The sequence below is a fragment of the Colias croceus genome, chromosome 25, assembly GCF_905220415.1.
Source record: "Colias croceus chromosome 25, ilColCroc2.1".
Taxonomy (NCBI): domain Eukaryota; kingdom Metazoa; phylum Arthropoda; class Insecta; order Lepidoptera; family Pieridae; genus Colias; species Colias croceus.
The window spans coordinates 3,770,634-3,798,305 of NC_059561.1; the positions used below are offsets into that span (position 1 = coordinate 3,770,634).

A 27,672-nucleotide genomic window follows, 5' to 3' on the forward strand; every position below is an offset into this window, starting at 1 on the left:
TTTCACTTTAATACTTACTACGAAACACGATTTACGAAAAATTGAAAGACCAACTTACATACTTGAATATTTTATACAATACGAAATAGTTTTATAATCATAACTAACATAGTATGATGTAAAATAAAGCATGAAAACACACATTTTAGGCCGACAAGTACCTTAGTGTTTATGGGCGGTGGTTACCACTTCATTAGGTGCCTTTGCCTTTGCTTCCTCTGTCATCGAAAAAAAAGACACATACCTACACATTAAATTGCACAGGATAATATAAAACACTATATCTACAAATATAAAAAAAAACACTACGAGTAAATGCTGAAAGATCTTCGCCGTGACGATAACCTTTTAAAACGATTACCGTTGACAAAAACAATTTACCTCTAAACATGTGAAAATCTAGAACGAAACACGTCTAGGGAACGCGGGATTTTTACGGGCGAACACATAAAACATAGGTTTTTACTCAACACGGCAACGCTACGAATATAAATAGGTTATAAAGACGATACAAGCCCAAGGGAATGGTATTTGTTGAAACTATGGTTAGTCGCAACGCGTCAACTTAATACAACAAACGCCCCATTTATCCGAATATATAGTACTTTCTAGAATACTACAGGGAAATTTTCGCTCCTCTTTCATGGATATTTTTGTAAAGAATACGATATTAATTGCTAGTCCGGCGTTGGCGTATTCGTGTGGATGATTTAATAAGTGCATTTTAAGTTTATGTATTTATTATGCTATATTTCTCTGGTAGGTTTTATGGGCTTGTTGAATTTGATATTTTGGTTTTCAGGCATTTAAATGCTTTATACTAATAAAGGTACCTACTAAGGTATAATTTTTTTAAAGAATAAAATAATTCGATCACGAGGTGGTAAATGCTAAAAATATGTTATGACGATTCAAAATTGCTTCTAGAAGAAGTCTTATTGAATAAATAAATGTTTGAGTTTGAGTTTGTTTGAGGCAGGATTCGAACCCGCGTCTTTCCGCCGATTCAGGGCGAACTTTTAATTTTTGAGGTTTCCATTAAAAGTATAAATAATATTATAATACAGTTCCAAAAATACATTTAATTAAAATTGAACCAATAATTTCGTTTATCTAAATACAAAATGGCTTCCAAATATAACAATGAAATCAAATTAACATTTCTGCCTTATTTGCTCCCAGTACTGGCACATAGCGTTTGTTAATGAATTATTTGAATAAACATGTAAAAGCGACATGTTTAGAAGCAATTAAGCATTTCTGAGTATCTAATACGTAATTAATTGCTTGTATATTAGGAACGGAAGGTAAGAAGCTTGGTAGAGATTGTTAATAACTCGCCGCGAACTCAAATATAAATAAATAAAAAAGATAATAAATAAATAAAATCTTTATTTACTAAAAAAATTAAACATTACATCATTACAGGAGATCCAAACTAGGCTGTTGCCTGTAGGTATCTTGGATAATAATAAATAAATAAGAATAAAAATTGTCTTTGTGACTCGGTATGTAGTATGTAATCTAGATTTTACCAGATAAAACTAGTTTTTCAGCTTATACCTACATAATATGGATTTCCTTTTAATAATATTTTTGTAGATTACATTGGGCTGACTCTCTTCTACGTAAATTTTTGATTTATTTTCTTTTATAGATATGATAAATGAATAAAGTATGAATACAATTTAAATGCTTTAATAAGTTATTCATATAATAATAGGTATATTATGGTCATTCTAAGAGGAAATAAAAATCAGTTACAATATTGAAATAAAATTACATAGTACGATTCAATTCAAAGTTCAACAACCTTTAAAACTCACGCATGATTTAAACGTTCTTAAAACAGAAAAAAAACCTCACAATATTCCAAACATATACATAATGAGAATTTGTAATGCCCTTTATAAAACCACGTACGAATTTGTACAATAGCCTTTGTTAGACTGAACCAGCCTGGGGCAATGATATGTCCTTAATTAAAATCAAAATACGACGAATTTTTAGACAAACACAAGCTAATTATTTGGGAATATATTGAGATTATGTTTCGCTTGTTTACAAAAGCTTTTGTACTATGGAAATTGTTACTTTTGTGTATACGTATCTTCTTAATTAGGATTTTTGTTACAATAATTTCAATAAGGCCTCTAGTATTAAATCATGTACTGTAGGTATATTTAAGTTTACAAACTATAATATTATGTCTTTTCGAAGCAATCGAAGTATCTACGGCCGTACACTCAATCCGAGTCATGAGTTCAGAACAAGCTTACCACAGCATATTGAATCAATACCCCAACATACTACGACCGATGTCATTGAAGCAACCGGCTAAGCATGAAGTGGTCCACCACATAGAAACAACGGGACCTCCGCTCTTCGCTCGCCCCAGGCCGCTCCCACCCGAGAAATATAACGCTGCTAAAGCTGAATTCGACCGTATGGTGGAAATGGGCATCTGTAGACCATCAAAAAGCCCATGGGCAAGCCCACTGCACGTGGTGAAGAAAAAAGATGGAGGGCTACGTGTATGCGGCGACTACAGACGTTTAAATGCAGTGACACAGCCCGATCGCTATCCGATACCTCGCATACAAGACTTTACATATCAGTTATACAACAAAAGAATATTCTCAAAACTCGACTTGAAAATGGCCTACTACTGGATACCACTGGCTGACAAAGAAACTGCACAGAAAACAGCCATCACTACACCGTTCGGGTTATACGAGTTTACCTGTATGACCTTTGGACTTCGCAACGCCAGTCAAACATTCCAAAGATTCATGCATCAAGTTCTTAGAGGCATTGATGACTGTTTTTGTTTCGTCGACGACATATTACTATACTCACAAGATGAAGAACAGCATAAAAAGCTTCTACATCAAGTACTGAAACGCCTCGACGACTACGGAGTTACATTGAGCATCGAAAAATGCATATTTGGAGTAGAAAAGATCAATTTTCTGGGCTATGAAGTCTCGTCGAGTGGCATTAAACCTACACAAGAGCGAATAGAAACAATATCCAAGTATCCTCAACCGAAGACCATTATAGAACTAACTGTGGAGGGGTTGTGAACTCAAAGACGATACTGATCGTAATGATTTTATTTTGCATACAATATCCGTATTTATACAAAAATCGACCAAAAACAAAACCAATCAGAATTCTAATGTTGAAATTGAAATTTAGAATGCGCTCTGATTATGAAAAAGAATGCGCCGGCCTGTACACAATATGATATATATAAACTCTATGCATGTCTCCCATAATATTATTTCGTTTAAAAACATTGCAATCTACATTTTATCATACAAACTTATAAGTAGAAATTTATGAAAAGTTTTGGGTCATATTTTTAGATATATTTTTTTAAATTTACCCAATCCAAACATTAAAACTGCTACAAAAACAAAAACATAAATATCCTAACACTTCCAAAAAAATAACTATAAAGTTGTACACGTGTGAAACAAATTTCTAAAAAACTATAGAAAATCAATCTAAATCATGGTAAAAAAGAACCGACATCCATTCAAATATGGGAATAGCCTCTCGTTAGAATGATCGCTTGGCCAAAACAATTTCAACAATCACCCTACCCTACTATAGAACTAAATCAATCGAGTATACACTCGATACAGTTCATAACATGTTATGTATTAAAACATCGTTTTGATTCTATAGTATATTTTTATGTTGAACCAATATTTTTAACTACGAGAAAAATACATGCAAGATCGTTAGGATGCATAACTTGTAACTTTCTTTTGAAAAAAGACTTTCATTTCATTGTCATTCAATTAATAACTGCATACATAGGTATGTAACATTTACTATAGGTACCTACCTAAAATACAATGTTGATATAATAATATTATGATGAATAAGAAAATAACAATTGAGCCAAATCCAGAATTGTCATCTTTTTAGAAAGTAAAGTTAAGTAATGAAAAAAAAATCTTTATAAAATACAATAAGCGGTTTCTTTAAAATAAGCTATCGAGACTGCTACTTAGCATATCTACTAGCGGTCTTACTAAATGTTACCCATTCGTTATGCAATGGATTAGTTATTGCAATAACCTGTCTTGTTTTTATGATTGACGTTTCATGTGAGCAAGAGCAGGACACAGCTATTGTATAAAATGATAGAAATTTATCCATTGTATAACTTTTCTCTGTATTGTATAACTTTCATTAGTAAGGCCGATAGTAGATCCTGCTAATATTATAAATGCGAAAGTTTGTATGGATGTATGGATGTTTGTTACTCTTTCACGTAAAAACTACTGAACCGATTTCAATGAAATTTAGCACAGATATGGAGGTTACCTTGGATTAACACATTGGATAGTTTTTATCCCGGAAATCCCACGGGAACGTGAACTATACGGGTTTTCCTTTGCAAACGCGGGCGAAGCCGCGGGCGGAAATCTAGTAAGCTTATACAAAAGATTTACGAAACTCAAAGATATCTTCAAAATCATCAATATTTATGATTAAGAAGTAAACATCTAATTTCCTTGTTTACAATGAGTTCACTGAGATTGTAAACAAGCCTATACAGTATACGTGTTTAATTCTTAAAGTTAAATTAGTTCACAACTGCTTACATTGAGGAAACGTACACCTTGCATACAGATTTATCACTTAAGAATTCCTTTATAAACTTTTACTGTGCTTTTAAATATTTATGACATTTTTATTGTAAAGTATACTTTAGATTTTAATAAGCAGTTTATGTGATGGAATAAAAAATGTAGAGACTAGAGCCTAGCCTATGTAGATTATTACCTAGGTATAAAATATTTTTTATCAACCTTTTAAGTGATGTCCTTAGAAACTAATAAAAAAGTCTTAAGTTTTAATAGTATAGATTTAAAATTACAAAAAAAAAAACATGCAAGAAATAAAAATAATGATACGATTAATAGCGATGATAAATGTAAAATGATTAGATTAAGCTACAGTCATTAATTAAATTACATTAATCAACGTGAATTTATAACAGCTCAGCTCATTTGAAATCAATGAAAAAAAAATAAACTTCAATTGCGATCGACATTCACGCGATAATCATTCGAGAACCAATAGTAAATAGTTTGTTAGTCCCGATTGTAGCATATTGGAAGGTTGAATATCCCACAATTTTTCACTATGTCAGTCGCTACTGTAATTCTACACTCTTTCAACTATAGTCATCATGACATGGGTTTGCTTAATTGGATACTGTGATATGAAGTTTTAAAGCATGTAAGCTGTTATAAAAAGATTTCTTTGTTTAGGTGTTTCCTTATATTTGGTTGAAATATGTAGCCGATACACAATCATAGATGATAGAATTAGAATTGCTTGTACCTTGAGTGATAAATATCTTATGTGTGTGAATTTTGAATTCGCGTCGAAATTGTCGTCCGCGCCTTGGTTCGCATGTCTTCTATAAAATTACTATCCAACGCAAAAAAAATCAGTTCGAATCAGTAAATCCTGAGATTTGCGCATTCAAACAAACAACTTCAGCATTATAACATAAGGCCCGGCGCAGATATGGCGAAGCTCAGCGCAGCGCATTTTTCATTGTCAAACTATTTTCGACATATTTGTTATTTTTGACATAATTAAAAATCAAATAACAACAATTTATTTCGAGGAGCATCCAACCGTCAGACGCGAAAGGTAGCGCGGTGCGCTTTTTTGAACGTTATTTTAAAGAGAACAATGACGATAATAGTTTGACAATGAAAAGTGCACAGCGCTGCGATTCGTCATATCGGCGCCGGCCCTTAGATATCTTTTAGGCTGGTTGCAGAGCTTGACCGACCGTCAGTGCGTACCGTCGGTCCTGACGATACGCGGTCAAGCTCTGCAACCAGCCTTACTATTTCATATACCTTTATCACTTGATTTTCTCGAGTCAATGACAATCAGAAGCCGGATTATAAGTGTGTAACGCAATCTGATAAGATATATTGTAAAGTATATCCGATAAAACAATGAAGAATTAATTGAAGTGTTCATCGATCTTATCAATGCGTCATTTTCTTTCATGATTCTTGCAACGGGTGATTGATATTTTCAAATGAATACTGGCTGTGCTATCGTATTAAGGGTTATTAAGAAATTTATTTCGCAAATAATCGATTTATCGATGTATGTAGAGTTTAGTCATATTTTTCATTGCATTAAAACAATAGGAAACTATCCAAGCATCGACTTATAGTAATAATTTCATACTATTTCAGATCTTTAATATCGAAAAATAAAAAAATAAAAAATTGAAAGTATAATATTATGTACCTTTTGCATGATATTCAAGCATTTTGTTGCAAAGTCATTTCAATACTAGTACAGTTCCTAGAAACTTCGCAGAAATATTTCTGTTCGTTTTTTTTCAACGGGTTTTTTAAAGAAATTTATTTTCAGAAGTATTTCTGAACTATCCATTGTCCATTAAAGCGTACACAATATTCGTAACTTTTCCTATATTCAAAGAACTGTGCTTGATCGGAGATGTATGATGCTTTTCGATTTTCTATTAGCTCTATTCATATTTGTTAAATGTTCGTCTTTTATGTCACATAGGACAATATTTTGATCGGTTTTAAATAATGGAATTGGTAGTAGATATGTATCCTAATCTCAGAGACAAATTCGTTTACCAGTTTTTGGGCTAGAATTAGAATGTGAATTAGAGGACTTTGTTTTACATAATATTAACTTTTAAGATAAACATCAGAAAGTTTTCAATTCCAACTACATTTTTTATTAATGTCAAATAGGTACTTAATTCGTGAACTAGTAAGTATGGATGCGATGCGTCCAAAACGAAAACAAGCACTTACGTATTGTGACAAAATTGAATTCTAGGCACAGCTTTTATGCAGTTTTGTTTGGACATTGCGGTCATAACTTACAAGCCCGTCCTGTACCGCGAATGAAAGTCGAAAATATGTCTCTACCACATGCGTCCAAGACTTTTTTATTTGTCCCCTGACGGCTAAATGGATTCCGCGCGGTTTAAAAGTCCTGTCCACTATATACGAGCGAGGGTAACTTTAAAATTGTGCCTAGTGATATTGGTTAAGCCGTCAAAGGCCGGATTGGACGAATGTAAATAGGTTTTTTAGATGATAGTTTTTATATATAACGAGCTGTTGGTCCCCGAAATGTTTGAGTACAAAGAAATGTTCAATGTTGTTTGATAAAAGTTTAAATTGATGTGGAATATTGTTTGTTTGGTTCTGTTTTAAATTTGAATGGAACTGACATTTTTCGTTTGGACGTAAAAAAGTTCTTTAAAATGTATAAATTAAACTATATACGTTTATAGGTTCGATTGAAAATTGTTTTTGTTAGGTTTCGGAAATATGTTAAACTCAATGAAAATCCTAGTATTATTGTTATCAATAGTCTAGATAGTGTAGTATAATAAAACTAGAAGTTCATTATAGTCGGTGAGATATCAAAGAATTGCAATACAATCACAGCTTATTGTAATAAGATAAGAAATTTATTTAAAAACACTTGGATATGATAATCATGAGTTTGTTTATGGAAAAATCAGGAAATGTCGGTGTTTAGAATAGTTATTGTTTTAGTGTTTGTTGGTGTTGTTTCAGCCAATGAAAGTGAGTGAAAAATAAATAATTTGAAGCTTGATCGTAATTTTGAGTGCAATGCTACAAAAAGTATAGGAAAGTTCTGTCTTTTAATCAGAGATATAAATTTTATATTTTTATTTTCATCTTTGTGCCTGCAAAATATTTTATGTACCTACCAAAAGATGTGTACATTCAACTTTTAATCCAATACAAATTTTAATTTAAAATATTATTAAATGCCGATTTTTCAATCCATGGTTAAAACTTATCCACCCAATAAACATATATTCTAATTGTTCGTATATGACAGTTTACCTACTGGTGACATTTTAAAATGTTCGTGTAATACTTTATAGGACGGATAAATTTTAACCAAGGATTGAAAAATCGGCGCTAAATTGTTTTTCATTTCATATTTTTTTATTGTTTTTATTTTATTTTTATTTAACCAGAAAAAATAGTATGTTACTATGGCACATGGGCGACATACAGGAGTGGTAATGGAAAGTTTGATGTTGGTAACATCAATCCAGATCTCTGTACACATTTGGTGTACACTTTTGTAGGAATCAATTCACAGGGAAATGTTGTTTCTTTGGATCCATATCTTGATTTACCAGATAATTGGGGTAGAGGTAAGTAAAACGACAGCTTCTTTTCAAGTAGGTATATATTAAGGTATCTTTTGAAATAGACGAATTCTTATTAAGTATTAAATAATGTTTGAATTAGTGTTTTAAATGGATAAGGTTGTAAATAAAACGTAGTATTAATTGAATTTTTTAAATTGTTCTCAGTCGTAAAACTGTTAGAGAATATATCGACAATTAACATGCGTTAATAAGTATTAAAAAGCTTTTTTAGATTACTGTTTTGAATCAAATTGTTACAAAATATATCTAAAATTAATATCTCCTAATACGATTTCAATTTTATATTTAAAGATTCGCATTAATCCAACTATACTGATCCATAATATAAAGATTCTAATCAACTAATCCAGTTAAATTTATGACATACTAATTATAAAAAAAATATTTTTTTAAATAATAATATTTAGATCAAAGATAGTCCTGGTCTACCCCGTGGCTATGCTACCAACTTTTCAACTTAGCTCTAAGAATTTCTTAACTTTTCTCTTAGAATATTGTTTTCTGATAGATTACCCAGAAAATGAAAATATTTTAGATCAACGAAATACATTAATAAAAATTTGAATCATAAAATATTATCCATAATGCACCATGTGCAAAAATTCCTTATCTTGGTAATTTTGAAAAAGTAACATATTATATAATGTTCTCTGAAAGCAATTTCTTGCACCTAATAAACATATTATGGAACATCACAATTAACATAAAATGTTACATACAATAAACATCACAATACAATATTAACCAAAAACTACAAAAATATTCAATTCTCAGTCAATGATCAAAGGCGGCTAAAAAACAAACAAATCTCTACCACTTCAACCCTTTCATCAACATTGTTCCGAAAATATTTCAGATAATTTCCGCATTTTCAACGCATTGAAACAAAAGAACACAAAGCTGAAAACTATTCTGGCTGTCGGTGGCTGGAACGAAGCATCAGCAAAATATTCGATTGTAAGTTTTTTAACTATTATTTATACATAATTTTACATTTTAGTAGCTTTCCGTCCTTATATGGATAATTAACACCCAGACACAGAGCAAACATCTATGTTTATCATACAAATATTTGCCCCGGGTGGGAATCGAACCCACGACCTCTGGCTCGGAAGGCAGGGCCACTACCAACCAAGCCAACCTGTCAGTCAAATGATAAAGTCAGGAATGAGATGTTTCACAGTAAAAAGTAGCCAATATTTCAATATTAAGGACTCTCTAGTCTTCTAACTACACAAAAATTGAGATTGAGATGTTACACCACCGTAAAAAATTAGCCTATGTCACTCTTGACTCTACACTCTCCAAATTATCTCAAAACACAAAAATCATATCAGTTAATCGCTCCATAGCAACATGAAAGAAAGAAAAACAAACGAACACATTTTTAATAAAAGTATTACTAAGGACTATCGACCTTAGTAATATTTTATATGAAAATATTAAATCGACCTTAACACCGTTGATGTAGCTGTAGCCTGGAAGAAATCTCTTGCGATAAGGCTGCAAAATTGTACATACTTATATATTTTAACTTATTATTTTTGTAAATGTTATTCTCGTGTGTATTGTACAATAAAGTGTTTTTTTTACTTTACGGACTATTCTTAAGGACTATTCTTTTTACACCAGATGGCAGCAAGTTCAGCTTTAAGAAAGAATTTCATATCGAGTGCAATCAAAATGATCATGACCTATGGATTTGATGGCCTTGATATCGACTGGGAATATCCGAACCGACGAGATTCTGTTAATGGAAAGGCTGATATTGAGAACTTTACCAAATTGCTGAAGGAATTGAGAACTGAGTTTGACAAATACGGGCTTTTGCTAAGCGCTGCTGTTGCATCCACACGAGACACGGCCTCTCTATCGTATGATATTCCATCTATAGGACAGTAAGTTGTATTTTTATTTTCAACAAGAATTAACCGTTTTTTTGATTATTGATAACAATAATCTGATATGTTTACTATTTTAAATTTACTTTAGCTAATGAATTATGGCGCATTTTCATTGATCATTAGCTCGTCAGGCATAGCTTGCAAATTTTGAGCAAAATACTTTTACATTATTGAATTTTATTCATGTGTACTTTTCATTGAGGTATACATATGGAGGAGACACCACGAACAAAATCTGTGCGCCATTTTTTTGCTCTAACTAAGTTTTAAAAATTATTATCTAGTTAGGTACTTACCGATGAAAAGTTATTCCTTTGCACTTTTCCGTATTATTTGTATTATTTGTGCAATATCGTAACACACATGAAGGCATATTTGATGAGTTTCACTTTAAAACAAATAAAAAATGAGCGTGCAGTTACGCCATATGGCGTATGTTGAGCGGAACATAAGTGATGTAGGCGGTGTCGTCTCCGTATATCTCTAATCGTCTAATATTATCTCAATGGTACTTTTTTATTAGAGAGACTGAAGAAATAAATCAGTACACACACCCCTGTAATCTGTATGCGAGATCTATCGACTAATGAAATTGTTCCATAACTTTTCTAAAGTTTATCTTTGTATATAATTGGCGCTTGAAAGAATTCAATACTTAAATCGATGTTTCTGTAATAACCAGATATTTAGATCTCGTCGGACTAATGACGTATGACATGTATGGTCCATGGGATACTGTGACGGGCCACAATTCACCACTACATAAAGGAGAAGGTGATGAACATGTAGCCAGGGAAAACCTTAACACCGTTGATGTTGCTGTAGAGTATTGGTTGTCACAAGGTATCGTATTTTAAATAGTGGTCGGACACATAACCATAACGAGATTATCTATTTTTAAGATGACGAGATTGTGATTATTTATACTACTTAGCATAGCATTTCATAGAGATGATAAAATTTGTAACGTGATAAAAGAATGAATAAATGATTCACAAATTTTTAGAGACCAACATAATATTTACATAGTTAAAAATTCTTGATATTATATATTTTCTTATGCTACTAATTAAATCCTTCAGGTTTTCCACCAGAAAAACTAGTAATTGGCCTACCATTTTACGGCCATACATTCACATTAACAAATCCCAATATTTATTCGGTAAGAGCACCTTCATTTGGACCAGGTATTTCTGGCCCGTACACCGCTACTAGTGGAAACATTGGATATAATGAGGTAAGCTAATCAATTTTAAGATAAGTTATATAGAGCTTAAAATTAGCATATAAGGCATTTATAGGGCATTTAAATACTACTTTTTCATAGGATCTCTTGAAAAGAATGAAAAGACGATGTTCTTTTCTACTTTATGGTCGTTAAATAGGTACAATCGTACATAAAATATTCTGTAGCGCTTTCTTTATACACTACTAGCTGTGCTCCGCGGTTTCACCGGCATTGCTTAGCTCCTGTTGGTCTTAGCGTGATGATAAATAGCCTATAGCCTTCCTCGACAAATGGGCTATCTAACACCGAAAGAATTTTTAAAATCGGACCAGTAGTTCCTGAGATAAGCGCGTTCAAACAAACAAACAAACTCTTCAGCTTTATAATATTAATATAGATTATAAATAAAACACAGCTTTCACAACTTTTACACATGGTATATTTTTTACTGTTTCGAACACTTTACAGCGAACAAGTCACGCTCGGTAAATTATCTGTTTTTAAAACTTCGTAACAAACAAGCTCCTTTATTTCAATAAAGTTCAGTGTCTCTAAACTAAACGAGCCTTAACTTCTACAAGTCTGATAAAAGTTGTCAACTCTAAGGACCTCATTTACAAATTAAGAACTTTGACATAATATTTTGAAACAAGGAATGGACAAGTACTTGAATATATTTAATTATATTGTTTTTAATTGCGGGAGTAAAATAAAAGAGTATAAAAAATCTATGTCACCGAACATTTTCTCATATAAAGCAGCATATTATGACATAGCAACTATTTAGTAATCTGTGCCATAAGTATTATTATTTATTACAGAAGTTTACAAATTCAAAATCTGCTATAATATGATAAATTTTAGAGCGAGATTTTATCTGTGATATGTGCTGTAATTATCAAAGATACCTAACGAAGAGAAGTTATTAATTATGCCTGTATTAAATACCGCAGAGGAAGTTATGAAATAGGTCACGAATCGTATGCGTAAACTTTCACCAAGTTATATTAATTTATCTCAAGCCCTGTGTAGTAGAATTAATTTCACATTATCACTGTCAGCTCTTACAAAAATAATATAATTTCTTTCAGTTTTGCAGTTTACTTCGTGAACAAGAATGGAACATTTATTTTGATAGCTTGGCAAAGGTTCCTTATGCTGTTCAGAACAGAAACTGGGTGTCATATGACGATGTAAATTCTCTTACTGCTAAAGCAAAATACGCTTTTAGTATGAACCTTGCTGGGGTTATGATTTGGAGTATTGAAACTGATGATTTCCATGGCTTGTGTAGTAATGAAACCTTTCCTCTGTTAAGAGCAGTTAAACGAACATTATCTAGTTCAAACTCTACTATTAGCACTACTACAGGCCCTGTATCTACGTCTACGACAAATAGTCCTATAACGACACCTACATCAACTACACAACATAGTACAAGTTCTACTAGTTCTGTTACGTCATCAGGTTCATCGAGTACTATTTCTACTGCAACAACTTCAGGTATTATTTCTATGAATTTAAAATAATTATGCAGAAAAATACTACTACTTCCAAAATAATTTACATAATATACATTTTAGCTTTAATTACAAACGAATTCGTATTCATGTATTCATGACTAAATAAAAAAAAATTCTTCCTCTTTATAATAATATTTGGGCCTATAAGTATACCTACTGTATACTGTATTCTATAACAAGACTACCGGAATACGGCTTAACTTTTGAAGTGTTGTTTTCTGGAAAAGCAGCGTGTTAGATGACTACGATATGTTTGTGTATTTGCACTTTCACACTGTAAAAATAGCTCAATCTAGGTCTACACCGTATTGTGAATTATTATAACCATATCATTGTTTTCAGCTCCATCAACTCCAACCACAGGCTTTACCTGTGAATCAGCTGGAATGTTCCCAAACCCAAAGGACTGCGGATCTTTCTACGTGTGCATACAAAATTTAGATGGCTCGTTCCTTCCACACTACTTCACTTGCCCAGCAAACCTATATTGGGATGAGAATAAGATGTCGTGCAATTATCGTTATGCAGTTTCTTGTTCAGTTTAAAAATAATAATTTTGACGTATCATAGAAGAAATCGTGTTAAATTGTTTCAAAGTAACATAACCAGAAGTGGTTTTAAGTTAAAGAATACAAATGTATTTTAAAAAAGATAAAGGTTTGGTTTTTTTGTTGATAATATGTTTCGAATTTAGTTGCACATGTTATGGATGTTAAAAAATAAATGACTTACCATTAAATACTGCGTTTTATTTGATAACTCTTTTGATTCATCTATTTAAGTTTTTTTTAAGCGTATAGGTTTTATAACATCATTTTCTTATTTCTAAAAGGTTAAAAACAACCGTTGAAGACTGACTTTGATATATTATCACAGTGGGCTCATTTGATACAAAGAGATAAGAAACAGAAAGAATATTAAAGCTTACATTACCTAACGTTATCCGATAAGGCATTATCTTCAAATGTAAGGTTAACATCAAACTTTGATCCGATTTTGTGTTTTAGACAGTTCAAATGTAATCCGATGGTTTTGCCTTAGGCTGCCTTAAAATCGGAACAATCTCTCTATTATTATAAGTCTATGATAAAATTGAGGAACAAAACATCGAAGTACAGATTCTTGGCTTTGTTATTTTCTCTGGTTTTAACTTTCTTTAGTTAAATTTCAGTCTGTATTCAAAAGCTGGAGGCTAATGTTATGCACTTCTGTGTTAATTTTTTGATTACAAAATGTATTTAATTTAATATTGTTTAAGAAACACAAAGGAAAAAATATTTAATTTTTGTGCAATACTAGTCTCGCGGTTTTACACGCATTGCTCGGCTCTTATTGGTCTAGAAGCGTGATGATGTATCGCATAAAGCCTTCATCGATAAATTGCCTAACAAACACTGAAATAATTTTTCAATTTGAACCGGTAGTTGCTTGAACCAAACAAACAAAATCTTCAGCTTTTTATTATTAGTATAAATTTATAAAAGATCATACGAAATAATCCGGTACGTAAAACTGGTAAAGTATATATTGTAGTCTACCTACCTACCTACTAGTTTACCGCCTGCAGCTTCACCCACTTTGTCTAAAACCTAATAAATTATATACTACAACCTTCCTTTTGAATCGCTCTATCTATTAAAAAAAACCGCAAAATCCATTGCGTAGTTTTAAAGTTTTAAGCATACAAAGGAACATAGGGACAGAAAAAGCGATCGTTTTATACTATGTAGTGATAAGATTGTAACATAAATATTATACACATAAAGCCTCATGCAATATGATTACGCGAATACATCATAGAAGCAATGCGGAGTTCATAATTCCAAGCTCTCAACTGCACACAATCTGAATATGCAACAAAGAGATATAGACCGAATTAACATGATATTATAGGGCATCCCATTTACATTAGCATCAAATGGAAATAAAGCCTGGAACAATTCCAACGATGATTTCGATTTCTCGACGTTTCAAAATGATCTCCACGAAATGCAAATTACGCGGTGCTAACGTACCTTGCCTTGTTACTTGCGGTGCCGTTTATTGGATGCGATATTTTGTCGGAAGATAATTAAAATAATATGATTAATTATTTAAAAATTAAAATGTTTTAATAAAATACACATTGGGTGAGGATAAGGAGGTAATTTCACTTGATAAAATTAAGAAACAGGGGCAACTAATATAAATTCTTTTCCACAATTGAGAAATTATGTCATTGCTAAGTTAGTAAAATATAATAATTGTCGCCAATTTATGGAAATGATATGTATAAATAGATAGCAGCAATTCTGAGTTAGGAGACAGATATAAACTCGCAAGAAATAGTGCAATGCTCATTGTCCACTATATAGTAGCCTTTCTCTATTTTTAACCGACTTCAAAAAAAAGGAGGAGGTTATCAATTCGGCCGGTATATATATTTTTTTTTATGTATGTACACCGATTACTCCGAGGTTTCTGAACCGATTTACGTGATTCTTTTTTTGTTCGATGCGGGATGGTGTCGAATTGGTCCCATAAAAATTTTATTCGGATAGGCCCAGTAGTTTTTATTTTATGAGCATTTTTGTCTGTAGGTATTTGTAAATTTTGCAAGTGCAAGTTTGAAGTCGGTTGTTTTTAACGCAGTTATCACTTGTTTTAATTGCAAAATTTCATCTGAATATCGTATGGTATTTTAAGTTTTCACTAAACCACCTTTTTGTCAACTGGATGGATTTATGTCAATGAAGAGACTTCAATCTAATCTGAAATAAACGTTGTTCGATACTTTAATTAAATCAAGTTTATAAGAACAAGCAACGATTTATCGTAAGCACTAAAACATCCTTCAAACTGCAATTTGAGATTCAATCAGTTTCTTCTCAACATTGTTGTCTTCGATTGATAAAAACTGTGTAAATTCATCGGCTTTGTATAAATAGATAAGATTTTTCTTTTGCCTCGATTTTAATAAAGGTCCCTGATATTAATTGACTTTCAATTTTCATTTTCCTTTAGCAACATTTATTGAGTTTGAAGCAACTTCGTTTTATAGAAGTGCGGGTTGCTTATCGTTTGAATACGCTTAAGGTTATTTTATTTAAACAACGTACTTATTAGGTAAAGGGTAAAGAATACATGAAATATAGTTATTGGAAGGTTTGATACTCGTTATTATTCGCTTTAGGGCTGATTTTTCAATCCTTGATTAAAACTTATTCGTCGAATAATGTATAAAAGTACCATTTTAAAAACGTATTCTAATTGTACGTATTTGACAGTTTACGTGACATTTTAATATCATCGTGTAATACTTTATTGGACGGATAAGTTTTAACCAAGCATTGAAAAATCGGCCCTTGAAGCAATAGACGATTTTTGTAAAGGATTCGCTGACTAACAAGAGTGAGAATAATTTACTTTTCTGTCATTTCCATGTTCCTTATAAATAATAAACAATGAAATGTACAGGATGGAGGAATAATGATTGGAATTGGGTTACTCTTTCAGGTGAACAAGTTGATTCAAATAGAATAACATAAAAATATTTTTCATAATTAATTAAGTTTTATTCAAAATAATACTTTTTTTTAAATGTGAGAAGTTGCAATAGAAATTTTCATAGCTATAGGCGTGTGTTTAAAAAATTCTGTGATCGGTGGTGTTGACATGTGTCACAGACTTGGGACATGACAACGGTGGCAGCCGCTCGCATCCAGGCCCTTCAGATGTTCACACATGCGCCACCTGTAAAAGATAAATGCTTAACATGTAAAAGATAAATGCTTAATTGTATCCGGTAGAATATTGATAACTAGCTGTGCCCCGCGAATTTACCCGCATTGCTCCGCTTCGCTTTCGTCTTAGCGTGATGATATTATATAGCCTACAGCCTTCCTCGATAAATGGGCTATCTAGCACCGAAATAATTTTTCAAAATCGGACCAGTAGTTCCTGAGATTAGCGCGTTCAAACAAAAAAACAAAATTTTCAGCTTTATAATATTAGTATAGATAGTATAGATTTGCGTTACGACAAAATGTAACTTTACGTCAAAACCAGCAATTGATTTTACTATAAAACGTTTGTAGTAAATTAGCGGTACACAATAAATCTCAAACATGATGTTCTGGGGTAATTAATGCCGAACATAAAATATGCACATTATATAATATGAACTCTTACTGGAAATAAAGCTGTTATCTATTTATAAGCGAATTGTAAGGTCTAATTCTCTTAACATGGATGACACTTAAAAACAATATTGGAGTTAGCATGCAAAAAAAAAAAGAAATTGTTTCTCTGTCTGTCGGTATATTTCCACATACCTAAATCACTCTATATCATTAGTTTATACTCTTATTAAGGAACAGGATACCTTTTATTCCGTTATTAACACGCAGAGCCGTCTTACAATCCAGATAAAAGTATTATAGAGAAGTAGGTACTGACTAATAATAATTTTCTACTATTGTAATGATATTTTTATCGTTTTAATTAAAACTTTAAATTCAGCAATTTCATTTTTGTACAACAAATGGAGCTAAAACGAAATAATTATTCTACTATCCAAATTTAAATTTAAATTGAGAACGAAATTTTTTAAACATAGAATTTACTATTGGAACAGGATTAATTTGACAGCTGTTTCTTTATTCAAAATCTAACCAGCCAGACCACAACGCATTTGTTTTTAATTATTCATATTCAGCCAAATGTTTAGCTAAATCGGTATTAGGGTATGTACACACTGCGGATTATTCGTAATCCGTTCTAAATAGTCTGTCATCCCTCTTACATGTACAACGGCTCATAAATTATGTTATTAAACACCGCACCAACGTTTGCCAGCAATTAAATATCAATTTTGCATTCATTTATCATTTTCGGTATAAATACGTTATCTTTGATAATGCTGAGTTCGCAATTATCAAAGTTTCACGCGTATAAATATTGAAACTTCTTTCTGTATCGTTGTTTAATAAAATATATATATCTCCAAATTTTTATATAATGAAGAAGAGTTTTGTAACTGTAAGTTATTTAAATAAAACCGGCCAAGTGCGAGTAGGGCTCGCGCACAAGCTAAAACATCCATATTATGGGTAATTAATTAATTAATTTTTAGCATTTGTTGTATAGCGGCAGCAGCAGTTGCGAAAATTCCAGCTCTCTAGCTATCACGGTTTACAGATACAGCCTGGAGACAGACAGACAACGAAGTCTCAGTAACAGGGTCCCGTTTTACCGTTTCGGTACAGAACCCTAATAATATCATCAAGCAAACTTAGCTTTTCTACTGTCTATTTAGAAATGTAGTAAATACAAAATTAATTCCCGTTCTATTTGACGCAAGCAATTACGTAATCCTATTAAACCGAGAAATGACAAAACACATCCAATGAATTCACCAACAAAGGTCTGTAATTTATTGGAGCCCCTTCGTTATAATGAAATTTAAAAATGCGTCTGACAATCGAATTGGGTCAAAGCGAATTGATGCCTGTCCTATTGTATCACTTAACATTGAAAATTGTTGTATATACCTAGTGCTTTTTGGTAGATAAGAGGCATTCTATTTCTTCTTTTAATTAAGGGCTCCAATAAGCAGGGACTCTACCAATGTCCAGTATATAAGGGAGAGACAGGACTCAAATTTCAGCCAGATAGATTTGTCTTTAGGGTGTTTTATTGCAACAAAACCAATGTCACTTTAGTTTCCTAGCTTTCTTTAGACACAATATCATAGAATTAAATAGCTCCGTTGTCAGGATAAAGAAAGGCGCGGTTTTACAACACGCGGTTTCATCCGCGGACGAACCCTTGAGCAAATTATTATTTATTTCAATTATTGTATTTTAGCGCATAAGCTACATCACAGCCAAGTATCATCAGTATGCGTTCAGTGGTTTTTGCTTGAAAGAGTAACAAACATACATCCAACCTCACAAACTTTCGCATTTATAATATCAGTAGGACCAGTAGGAAGTAGGATTGTACCAAATAAAGAAACACAACACCAAACATAAAACATGTTGAAAAACATAACGTTCACCTTATTTCACATCTTATCTGCAACTGTATTTACGATTCTGGAAACTATGAATAAATAAACTTCCATCTCGTTTCGCGTCTCGTATAAAAACGTAAAACCAATTATTCCAAGGCGGTGTTATTGTAGAAGGATAATGAAAATTATATTTTATTGTTGCTTTGTGACCTATTAATAGTTACTTTTTCTTGTCTGTTCATTTTTATGGAGCGTTTCTTTATTGTAAACTGTTTATTTAGAAGTCTGCGGTTTATTTATATTATTTCTTTCACTTTCCTTCTTTTTGTTTATATTTAGGTACTGTAGTAAAATAATGCATATCCAATCCATATTTAATGCAATAAATACATTGTGGAATTAATGTTTAATAAAAAAATTATTTAATTTAATTTCGATAATCAATCATAAAAATATGTTACCATTTTTTTTATAAAGGAATTTAATTTGTACTCATAAACTAAATGATAACCTATTCAGCTAATACAATCAATTATTATCAAAGCCATTAAAGTAGGCTTTGTCACCAAAATAGCAGACTTCAATTACAGGTGGTTCAAATATCGTAGATAACCTCTTGGGATAATTGAATGTTCCGGATCCCATTAGAAATGTCAAGACGCGCGAAATTTCTGGCACCTTAACTCTTTTGTACCTTACTGCGATTAATCGCAACCAATCGTAATACAAGAACCACGCAGCTAACTGCGTGGTTCTTGTATTGCGATTGAAAAAAAATACTATCACTTTATACAGGGTGTCCCACTATTGGTTATACTAAGCGCGAAGGGACTTGTAGTTTTGCATACACTGATCACGTAAAAAATACTTCAACAACAAAATTACGTCAAAAATTTTTTGCTAAATTTTTCCCGAAAATCCATGTTTTCTTCTCTAACTTCGCGCAGCCGTCATATACCGCTTCTCTAATGTGAGCATTCTATGAAAACTAATCTTAAATGATAGCTCACGTGCGGGTGGCAAAAATGGGCGGGTTGCTTGTTAGGGGTGTACACATAGAGTTTTAAGAATTCATCTATATTCTATTTGAAAAAAAATGCGCCTGGATTTTTTAAAGTATTTTTTACGTACTCAGCGTATGCAAAACTATAACGTCCTTTGAGCTTAGTATACCAACAGTGGGACACACTGTATTGTTTGTAGTATCAATAAGGATATATTAATTGAACATACATTGGATGGCTTCTTTTATTTGATGAGGCGGAACTGTCAGTTTTTGTGTATCTACGTTTTTCAGTCTGCTTAACAACAATTTACTACGATTATTACAAGCACTGAACAAATCGAGAGAAAAAAATCCGAACATCAGTTCTGTACGAAACTCGACCGTAGAATCGTTGCACAGATGGATTGAGAGTTGCCAAGAAGTTATAACTATTTATAACTTTCCGCGATTGAATTCAGGAATACTAAGTCCTAGTATATTACAAGACCTATTGGAAATAAATAAATAAATAAATAATATTTATCTCAAGGACATGCACATTTGCATAATAAAGCAAATAAAAAAAGAAAGGCCCTGAAAAGATGAAAACAACTTAGTGAAAGTTGAAACATAGATAATAAATAGTTTTCATTTCTTACATTATCTGTCACCACTTTGGGACATTGTTATTTCGCCTTTTGCCATTAATTAAAAACGCCTGTATATTCTGTAACCTTTTATTAAACAATCACTATGTCACACTTACCAACTCAGTACACACAGGCAAAAGCATTATTAATTCCACTGTGAAAAAAAGACAGCTAAATAGCGGCTATAGCGCCATCACCTGCACACTCTGGAATTAACACTGCTTTAAGACACTATAACCCCCAAGACATTATGTAAGCTCCTGTCAATTCGTTACATTATAGTGCCTAAGCCCCCGTCACTACATGATGACTCCATAGTAAGATTGTATGCCATCCAATTAGATTGTGATTGGCCAATCGATGGAGATTACGTAAGGTAGTCCTGGATATTCTAAGTGCAAGCATTGTTCAAATATGGATTTACGAAGTTTGAGTTGGGTTGATAGTTTTAGTTAATACCTACTCTATGCTAGTGTGAAGGTGGTAATTTTTAGTAGATATTATATCTATTACTAGCTGCTCCGCGCGGTTTCACCCCCGTGGTTCCACTCCTGTTGCCCGTAGCGTGATGAAATATAGCCTATAACCTTTCTCAATAAATGGGCTATCTAACACCGAAAGAATTTTTCAAATCGGACCAGTAGTTCCCGAGATTAGTGCGTTCAAACAAACAAACAAACAAACTCTTCAGCTTTATAATATTAGTATAGATTCACCCGCTACCGGTTCAAATTTTCGTAGAATATTGTTATAGCTTTTTTCGATTTAGGTAGCACTTTATTTTTGTGTTGTAAATTTCAAAACCCATTTTATTTCCAATACCATGTATATTTATTAAATCTTATTTAAGTTAACAACTGTGTTAATTTCGTTCTCAAATTATTCGTGTTATGCAACAAACACAGAATCTAAGCCTGCATAATTATCGACTATTAGTATAAAATTAAAATACATTATGTTCTAAATTATACAACAGAACTCTACCATAAAGATACTCTCTTTATATTTAAAAAATAAACGTTACGTTCGTTATAAACGTTCTATTATACCAAATTCATTCATCCAAAGTTTTAAAATTCAGAAGCTCATCTCAAAAATAAATCGCGCGTAAGAATGATATAAGAAAATCCTTCATTAAATTGTAACGTTAGGTCCACACAAATCCATCTCGTGTTCGGCCCATTACACACATTCCAGTAATCTCATACCGACAGCCAATGCATTGTAATGTGACATTATTCGCTCGGCCAGTTTTATTCGGTTGGACAAAACTCCGCCGGGATTCGTTTGACCCAGACGTCCTTACTTTCTTAAGTAATGCTGAATAGGTTAGGAAATAATATGCTTTTTTTTGTGGGAGTAGAAGGCTTCCAGAATTGAACCAGCTCGTATTGAGGAAGGTATAAACTCTAAAGAAGATCGACGTCAAATAATGAATGCTGGTTTGTTTGGATGGTTGAACGCGCTAATCCAGGAACCTGGTTTGAACTGACTTTTGTTTTTGTTGTGGACATTTATCAAACAAAACCTTTCTATAGTATAGCATGTAGGTTATACACATCACCTGAGGCGTTAAGACCAAAAGGAGGTATTGAAGAATTTTGCAAAAGTGGGAAATAATATTAAGAGCAGACGAAACAAGTACTCGTTGCTTGCATTTCGTTCTTCCAATATCTATTACATTAGCTCTACAAATGCAGAGTTAAGGATAAAATATGTGAAATGCACGTAGAACCTTGCTTTTATATCGCGTCATAGTAAAGGTATCTTTACATACAAGACATAAATATTTTTCTTCCAATACATATGGCAAACAAAGTAATATACTGATACGGGAATTTATTGAATAAACCAGGCAATTTGCAACCCCATTATTAAAAATTATGTGTATAATTTGGCTGAGTAAGAAAGACGTCAATAAAATTAGGAAATGTCTCTTTCATTGTTACATCAAATGTGGGACCGGTAGTCCTGTAGCCGTTTGTCAATGTGCCTCCTTTATTTGGCTTGTTAAAGGTTTTCCTTATTTTTTTACTTTCGCTGACTCAATAACGTTTGAAGAAACAAAAATGAACGACTTCCGAAGTGTTCGTATTTTGGTATTATTTTTACGCTAGGTTGGGGTTAGATTTCTTGGAAGTATGCTTTAGAAGAAAGCTGGTTATTGAATTGATATGAAAACGTTTTCATAGAAGAGCAAGCAAGAAATGTTACTCTACATAAATAAATGCCAAAAAATAACTTTTTCTCGAAATAAGGCTAATAAAATTATATGTTTTGACTATAAAATTAGCAACGAAATTATTCCATACCTTACGTCAGTAAGGGACCTAGGTGTGATCCTCGATGACAAGCTTAGTTACCGCATGCACATTGAATTAATATCTCAAAAAGCCTATAAAAATTTAGGATTTGTTTTGATGCAGGCGGAACCCTTTGATGATTCGGCATGTTTGAAAGTTTTGTACTACGCGTATGTACGCAGTATTCTAGAGTTCGCCGGCGTCATTTGGCGTCCAAGTTATAAATGTCATATAACTAAATTGGAAAAGCTTCAAAAATTATTTGTGAATAGAATGAAATATAAAAATAAACAATATGATTTAACCTATTCACAAGCTTGCTCCTACTATAAAATCAATACCTTGGAGGATCGTAGAGACGTAATCGACCTTATGTTATTGTATGATATTGTCAATAATAACTTTGATTTTCCTGTTGCTTTAGAATACTTACAATATCGTGTGCCATCACAACGTACTCGTCATACGCCTCTCTTTAGTGTGCCAGCAACCTCTACCAATTATCTCAAACATTCACCCTTTCTGAGAATTCCGAATAATTATAATAATAAATTCTCCTTTGCAGATCCCTTTCAATTATCTCGCTCTAAGTTTAAAAAAGTAATACTGCAGCTTATTGACCAAAAATTGTAAAGAAAATCACAAACAACACGCATACACTCACACACACTCACTTTCACTCACACTTGTACTCATATATTGTTACCTTTTTATTTAGCTATAATTATAGATATAATATAGGGTTTGTAATTGTTAATATATCTTTCTTTACTTTGCTCACTCACAGTATTATGATTGTTATTGGTGTACCTTTTAATTGGCCTATTGAAATGTTAATGTTATATCTAGTGTAAGATTAGCTGTAAGGTACCTGTACATAAATAAATAAATAAATAAATAAACATAGATCCCTTTAAGAAGCATGGGACAAAATATTTAATAATTTACGGATAAGTTAACTCTACGTTAATATTAAGTATAGTAAGCGATACGTATCTAGTATTAGTTTACTGGTTACCACAATCACTAAATCGTTATCACAAACCTAAGTTACACATAATTTGCCTCATTCTTTGAATCCCCATAATTTAATCATATTTGTATACCTTAATTCGCAAATTCAATGTTCCGAGAACTATACTCAAAATAGGTTACGAGTTCGATCTTCAAGCAAGTAATCTACAATATTATATTCCATTTAGCTATCCATTGTTTATCCAAACAAAATACTCCAAAAGTAGACATCGTGTTCAATTCGAATACTTTTAAATCTCATTTTAAATAGTCCCAGGTGCCGATACCAATTGAAAACTAAAATAACATTGCAGCGAGCAAACAGGTCAAGTGGAAGGAAATATAAAGGAACTGTCGCTTCACTTATTGCTTTTTTTAATTCTAGAGACGCTTAGCTGTACCGACCTACTTCTTCTCTAATGTAATGAGGTAGAATTAGCTAGTTTATTTATGGGATTTGTAAGAAATGGTTAGTAAACTATGGTTTATGTTCTTAAATAGTTTGAGTTCGTTGAATGAAGCGGGTACATGTTATCTTGGGTTCGAGTTGCTCAGGCATTGAGATACTTTATTCTGAACTAAACTGTCTGCAATTTGCTAAGCTTATGTTTGTGTGTATATTCTAAATAATTCTAGTATTTACAAACCAGATTCCGCGGTTTTACTCACGTCGTACCCTGTTTACTATCCTACACTTATCAGCTGATTTTCCATTAAAGAAAACAAACATCCATACATCCAAATATTCTTACAAACTTTCGCGCTTATAAGAATGAGTAGTAAGATTCGTTGTGTAATTATAATCTTGATATATCGTGATATAAAAGTCCTTTGACATAATACGAAAAACGATAACATTCCGTAACAGCTAGTGATACAATAAATAAGTATTTCATCGTATAAAATATGTAAATAGGAAACAAGAATGGATATAGACACGCTTGACCAGCCCCTCAGGCTAGTCAGGCGGTAAATAACAATGTAAATGAGAGGGTTTGGAGACAAAAGGATATGGGATCACATTAGGACGTGTTTTTACGTAATATCGTGTTCTGAATATCATTGATATTCAATTTTATCAAAATAACTGACTCGGGAAAGGGTTGGACCCATTTTACAGATTCATAAGAACTTAATTCCGAATTTTTATTAAAGCTTTAGCGTAGATATTGTAAAATTCTATTTTCTATTCATTTTGATCTGTCAAATGCATTATGGATTGCTACTAAATAAAAAAATCGTATCTTTTTTGATCAAGTAATCATATATGAAAATCGACTAGTTCAATCGTTCATCTGTTTGATAGACTCAATATTTTTTAGTAATAGAGACTTTTGTGAATTCATTCATCCATTCATCACCCTTTGGTGAATTCAAATTCAATAAATATCTTGCGTATTTCAAGAATATTTTTACCTTTGCCAGTATTAAACTGGATGTAAGTAAACAATTTTCTTTGTGCAGGAATCCGTTTGACTCCATGTATTATATTTGTCAAATCGTAATAAGCTGACGTAGATATAAGTTGACATGAAACTCGAGATCTCTTAGTTCCGGTTCAATTTATCGATATGAAAAGTCAACACTAGCGTATGTGATGAAACAGGGTTGTCACTTATCGACAAACAAGAAGCGCATTTTCTTTTACTTTTCGTAGACCATTTCTATATTCCCGTAAATCCATTCCTTATCTATTAAACGCATTGTCAATTAAACGTATTATTCTTTATTTATATATGCCGCTATGTCATAAAGTGGTAACGAATTAAATAGCACCACTATAACGAAATTTAATAGTTCAGGATACATCGCCCATTTTTGCAAGTGACTACTATCAAGCTAATTTTCTGTTTGTAGCTTTATTTTAATGAGAAAACCAATAATTTCGTGTACGAAAGTCTCGATTGTGGTAGCTAACAGAGATAACAAGGATAAAAAATTTTGATTTGATGGTTCTCAAATATTTATTACTGACTGATTTTTTTTTGTTCAATCTCAAGATAATTACCTAAATTATTCGAAAAAATATTTGTCCTACAAAATCTATGGTTGGTTCAAAGAGTCCCCCTTTCCAAAGTTTATCTAAAGTGTATCTATATAAGTGATTACTAACAAGCTGATTTTTTTGTTTTCACTTAGTTAATGTTTATATAATTCAACAGACATATTGTCCTACAAATTGCGTAATAAATATTTGAGAACCATCAAATCAAAAAATTTTATCCTTGTTATCTCTGTTAGCTACCACAATCGAGAGTTTCGTACACGAAATTATTATTCGGTGTCTCATCAAAATAAAGCTACAAACGGAAAATCAGCTTGATAGTAGTCACTTGCAAAAATGGGCGATGTATCCTGAACTATAAGTAACGTAATTTATATATCTATCATCAATCTTATATTATAGGTCTTCGGTATGGTTAAATTAAAGTTTGACGTTGCTTTAAATAATAAAAAAAGTGATTTATTAATTTTAAAGATTAATTTCGATATGTTTTATAATTTTGGCAGCCCTATCTATTCTGAATAGATTGAAACAAGAACGAAAACGATTGGAGTGTTTTTTCAGGATATCTAGAAGTTTTCAATATTTCTATCTAAAATACTGCTAGGTACAATATGAACATCTCTATCTAATATTGCATAAGCTATTTTAAAATAAAGTTTATTACAAGGACATAATAGTGTTATAAACTTTAGGGTAAACTGAACGAATTTTGTTGAGATTTTGTATGGTAAGTATATCGTGTAAATCGTGTAATATATAGAGTAGTAAAGTTAGTAGTCATAAATTATATTTATTACATTTTATTATTATGTATTTAATAAATGAGTAGTTATATGGTTTAAATATATTGTAATTTATTTTCATTGCTGCACCACCTATTGTTTTTCACCTCTTTCTTATTAATTATATAATTAAAACTCCTACCAATAGATTGGCTGGTAGAAATCGCTTAGTAGCGATAAGGCCGCCTTTTTAGCGTTTATAACATATTGTCTATTTTTTTATATGTATTTACCTGGTGCTGAATAAAGTGTATTTATTATTATTAGTAGAGATACAGCTAGTATCTAAACATCAAGATAAAAGATGAATTCCTTCGAATTTCATGACCCGTGAGGGTATCCACCATGTACCATTTTGTCTCATATGACAAGCATTAAGCCGCGAGGTTATTTACAAGGAAATAAAAATGTTTTGGCGCCATTTTTATAGTACTCCTTTGTGGCGGGAATATAAAAATATCTTCGCAAGTTGCGTACGTGTTTTGTTATCCATGTTTATTTACATAGAATTGAAATTTTACGATATATAAAAATGGGAACGGCATTGTTGGGTTTTTATGCTGTCATATTTGTAGCAGTGATTTTGTTTCGCGTGATTATTATGCGTGGAAAGTTGTCTGTACCAAGATTTATTTTATACAGAGTGTATATTAAACGTCACTTCATTGCAGATAGTCCTAAACTATGAAAGGCGGATTAACTTCCTAATATATAGGTATTAGTAGATTATAATCTACCGAAAAATAATGCGTAATGGTACATCTACATCATACGAGCAAATGCTAATTCTAACCCCACTATATCAAATTCTTTTAGTATACAAACAGGCGTTCTTGAGAGAGAGACAGAGCATTCTTTCGTTGTTCGCACTAAGTTTGAAAAGATTGTATTGTTTTCGTGTACACTAAAAGTCTAAAAGATCACAAAATATTATGCTCTTACTCTTGCTCTAGCTCTATATTCGTTTGATGTAAATGCACCATTAAATAGTAAGCAGTATAAGTATGTAATGAA

General features: G+C 32.1%; 1 protein-coding gene across 1 annotated transcript; it reads left to right on the forward strand.

Moving 5' to 3' along the window:
• Nucleotides 1–7,512: 7,512 nt before the first annotated feature.
• Nucleotides 7,513–13,660, forward strand: LOC123703293 (chitinase-3-like protein 1). The gene is made up of 8 exons (XM_045651244.1): nt 7,513–7,640; nt 8,066–8,248; nt 9,123–9,223; nt 9,899–10,164; nt 10,853–11,013; nt 11,253–11,407; nt 12,490–12,901; nt 13,264–13,660. Exons 1-8 carry the CDS (start codon nt 7,580–7,582, stop codon nt 13,464–13,466), a joined length of 1,542 nt encoding a protein of 513 aa, XP_045507200.1. The 5' UTR covers nt 7,513–7,579; the 3' UTR covers nt 13,467–13,660.
• Nucleotides 13,661–27,672: the final 14,012 nt, after the last annotated feature.

What these genes read in the sequence shown, in the direction of transcription:
- LOC123703293 (XM_045651244.1), top strand. Translation starts at nt 7,580, where the DNA reads ATGTCGGTGTTTAGAATAGTTATTGTTTTAGTGTTTGTTGGTGTTGTT. An exon ending in GATATTCCATCTATAGGACA is followed by an intron (nt 10,165 to 10,852) that starts GTAAGTTGTATT and finishes TGTAATAACCAG; the next exon opens with ATATTTAGATCTCGTCGGAC. An exon ending in TTCTACTGCAACAACTTCAG is followed by an intron (nt 12,902 to 13,263) that starts GTATTATTTCTA and finishes CATTGTTTTCAG; the next exon opens with CTCCATCAACTCCAACCACA.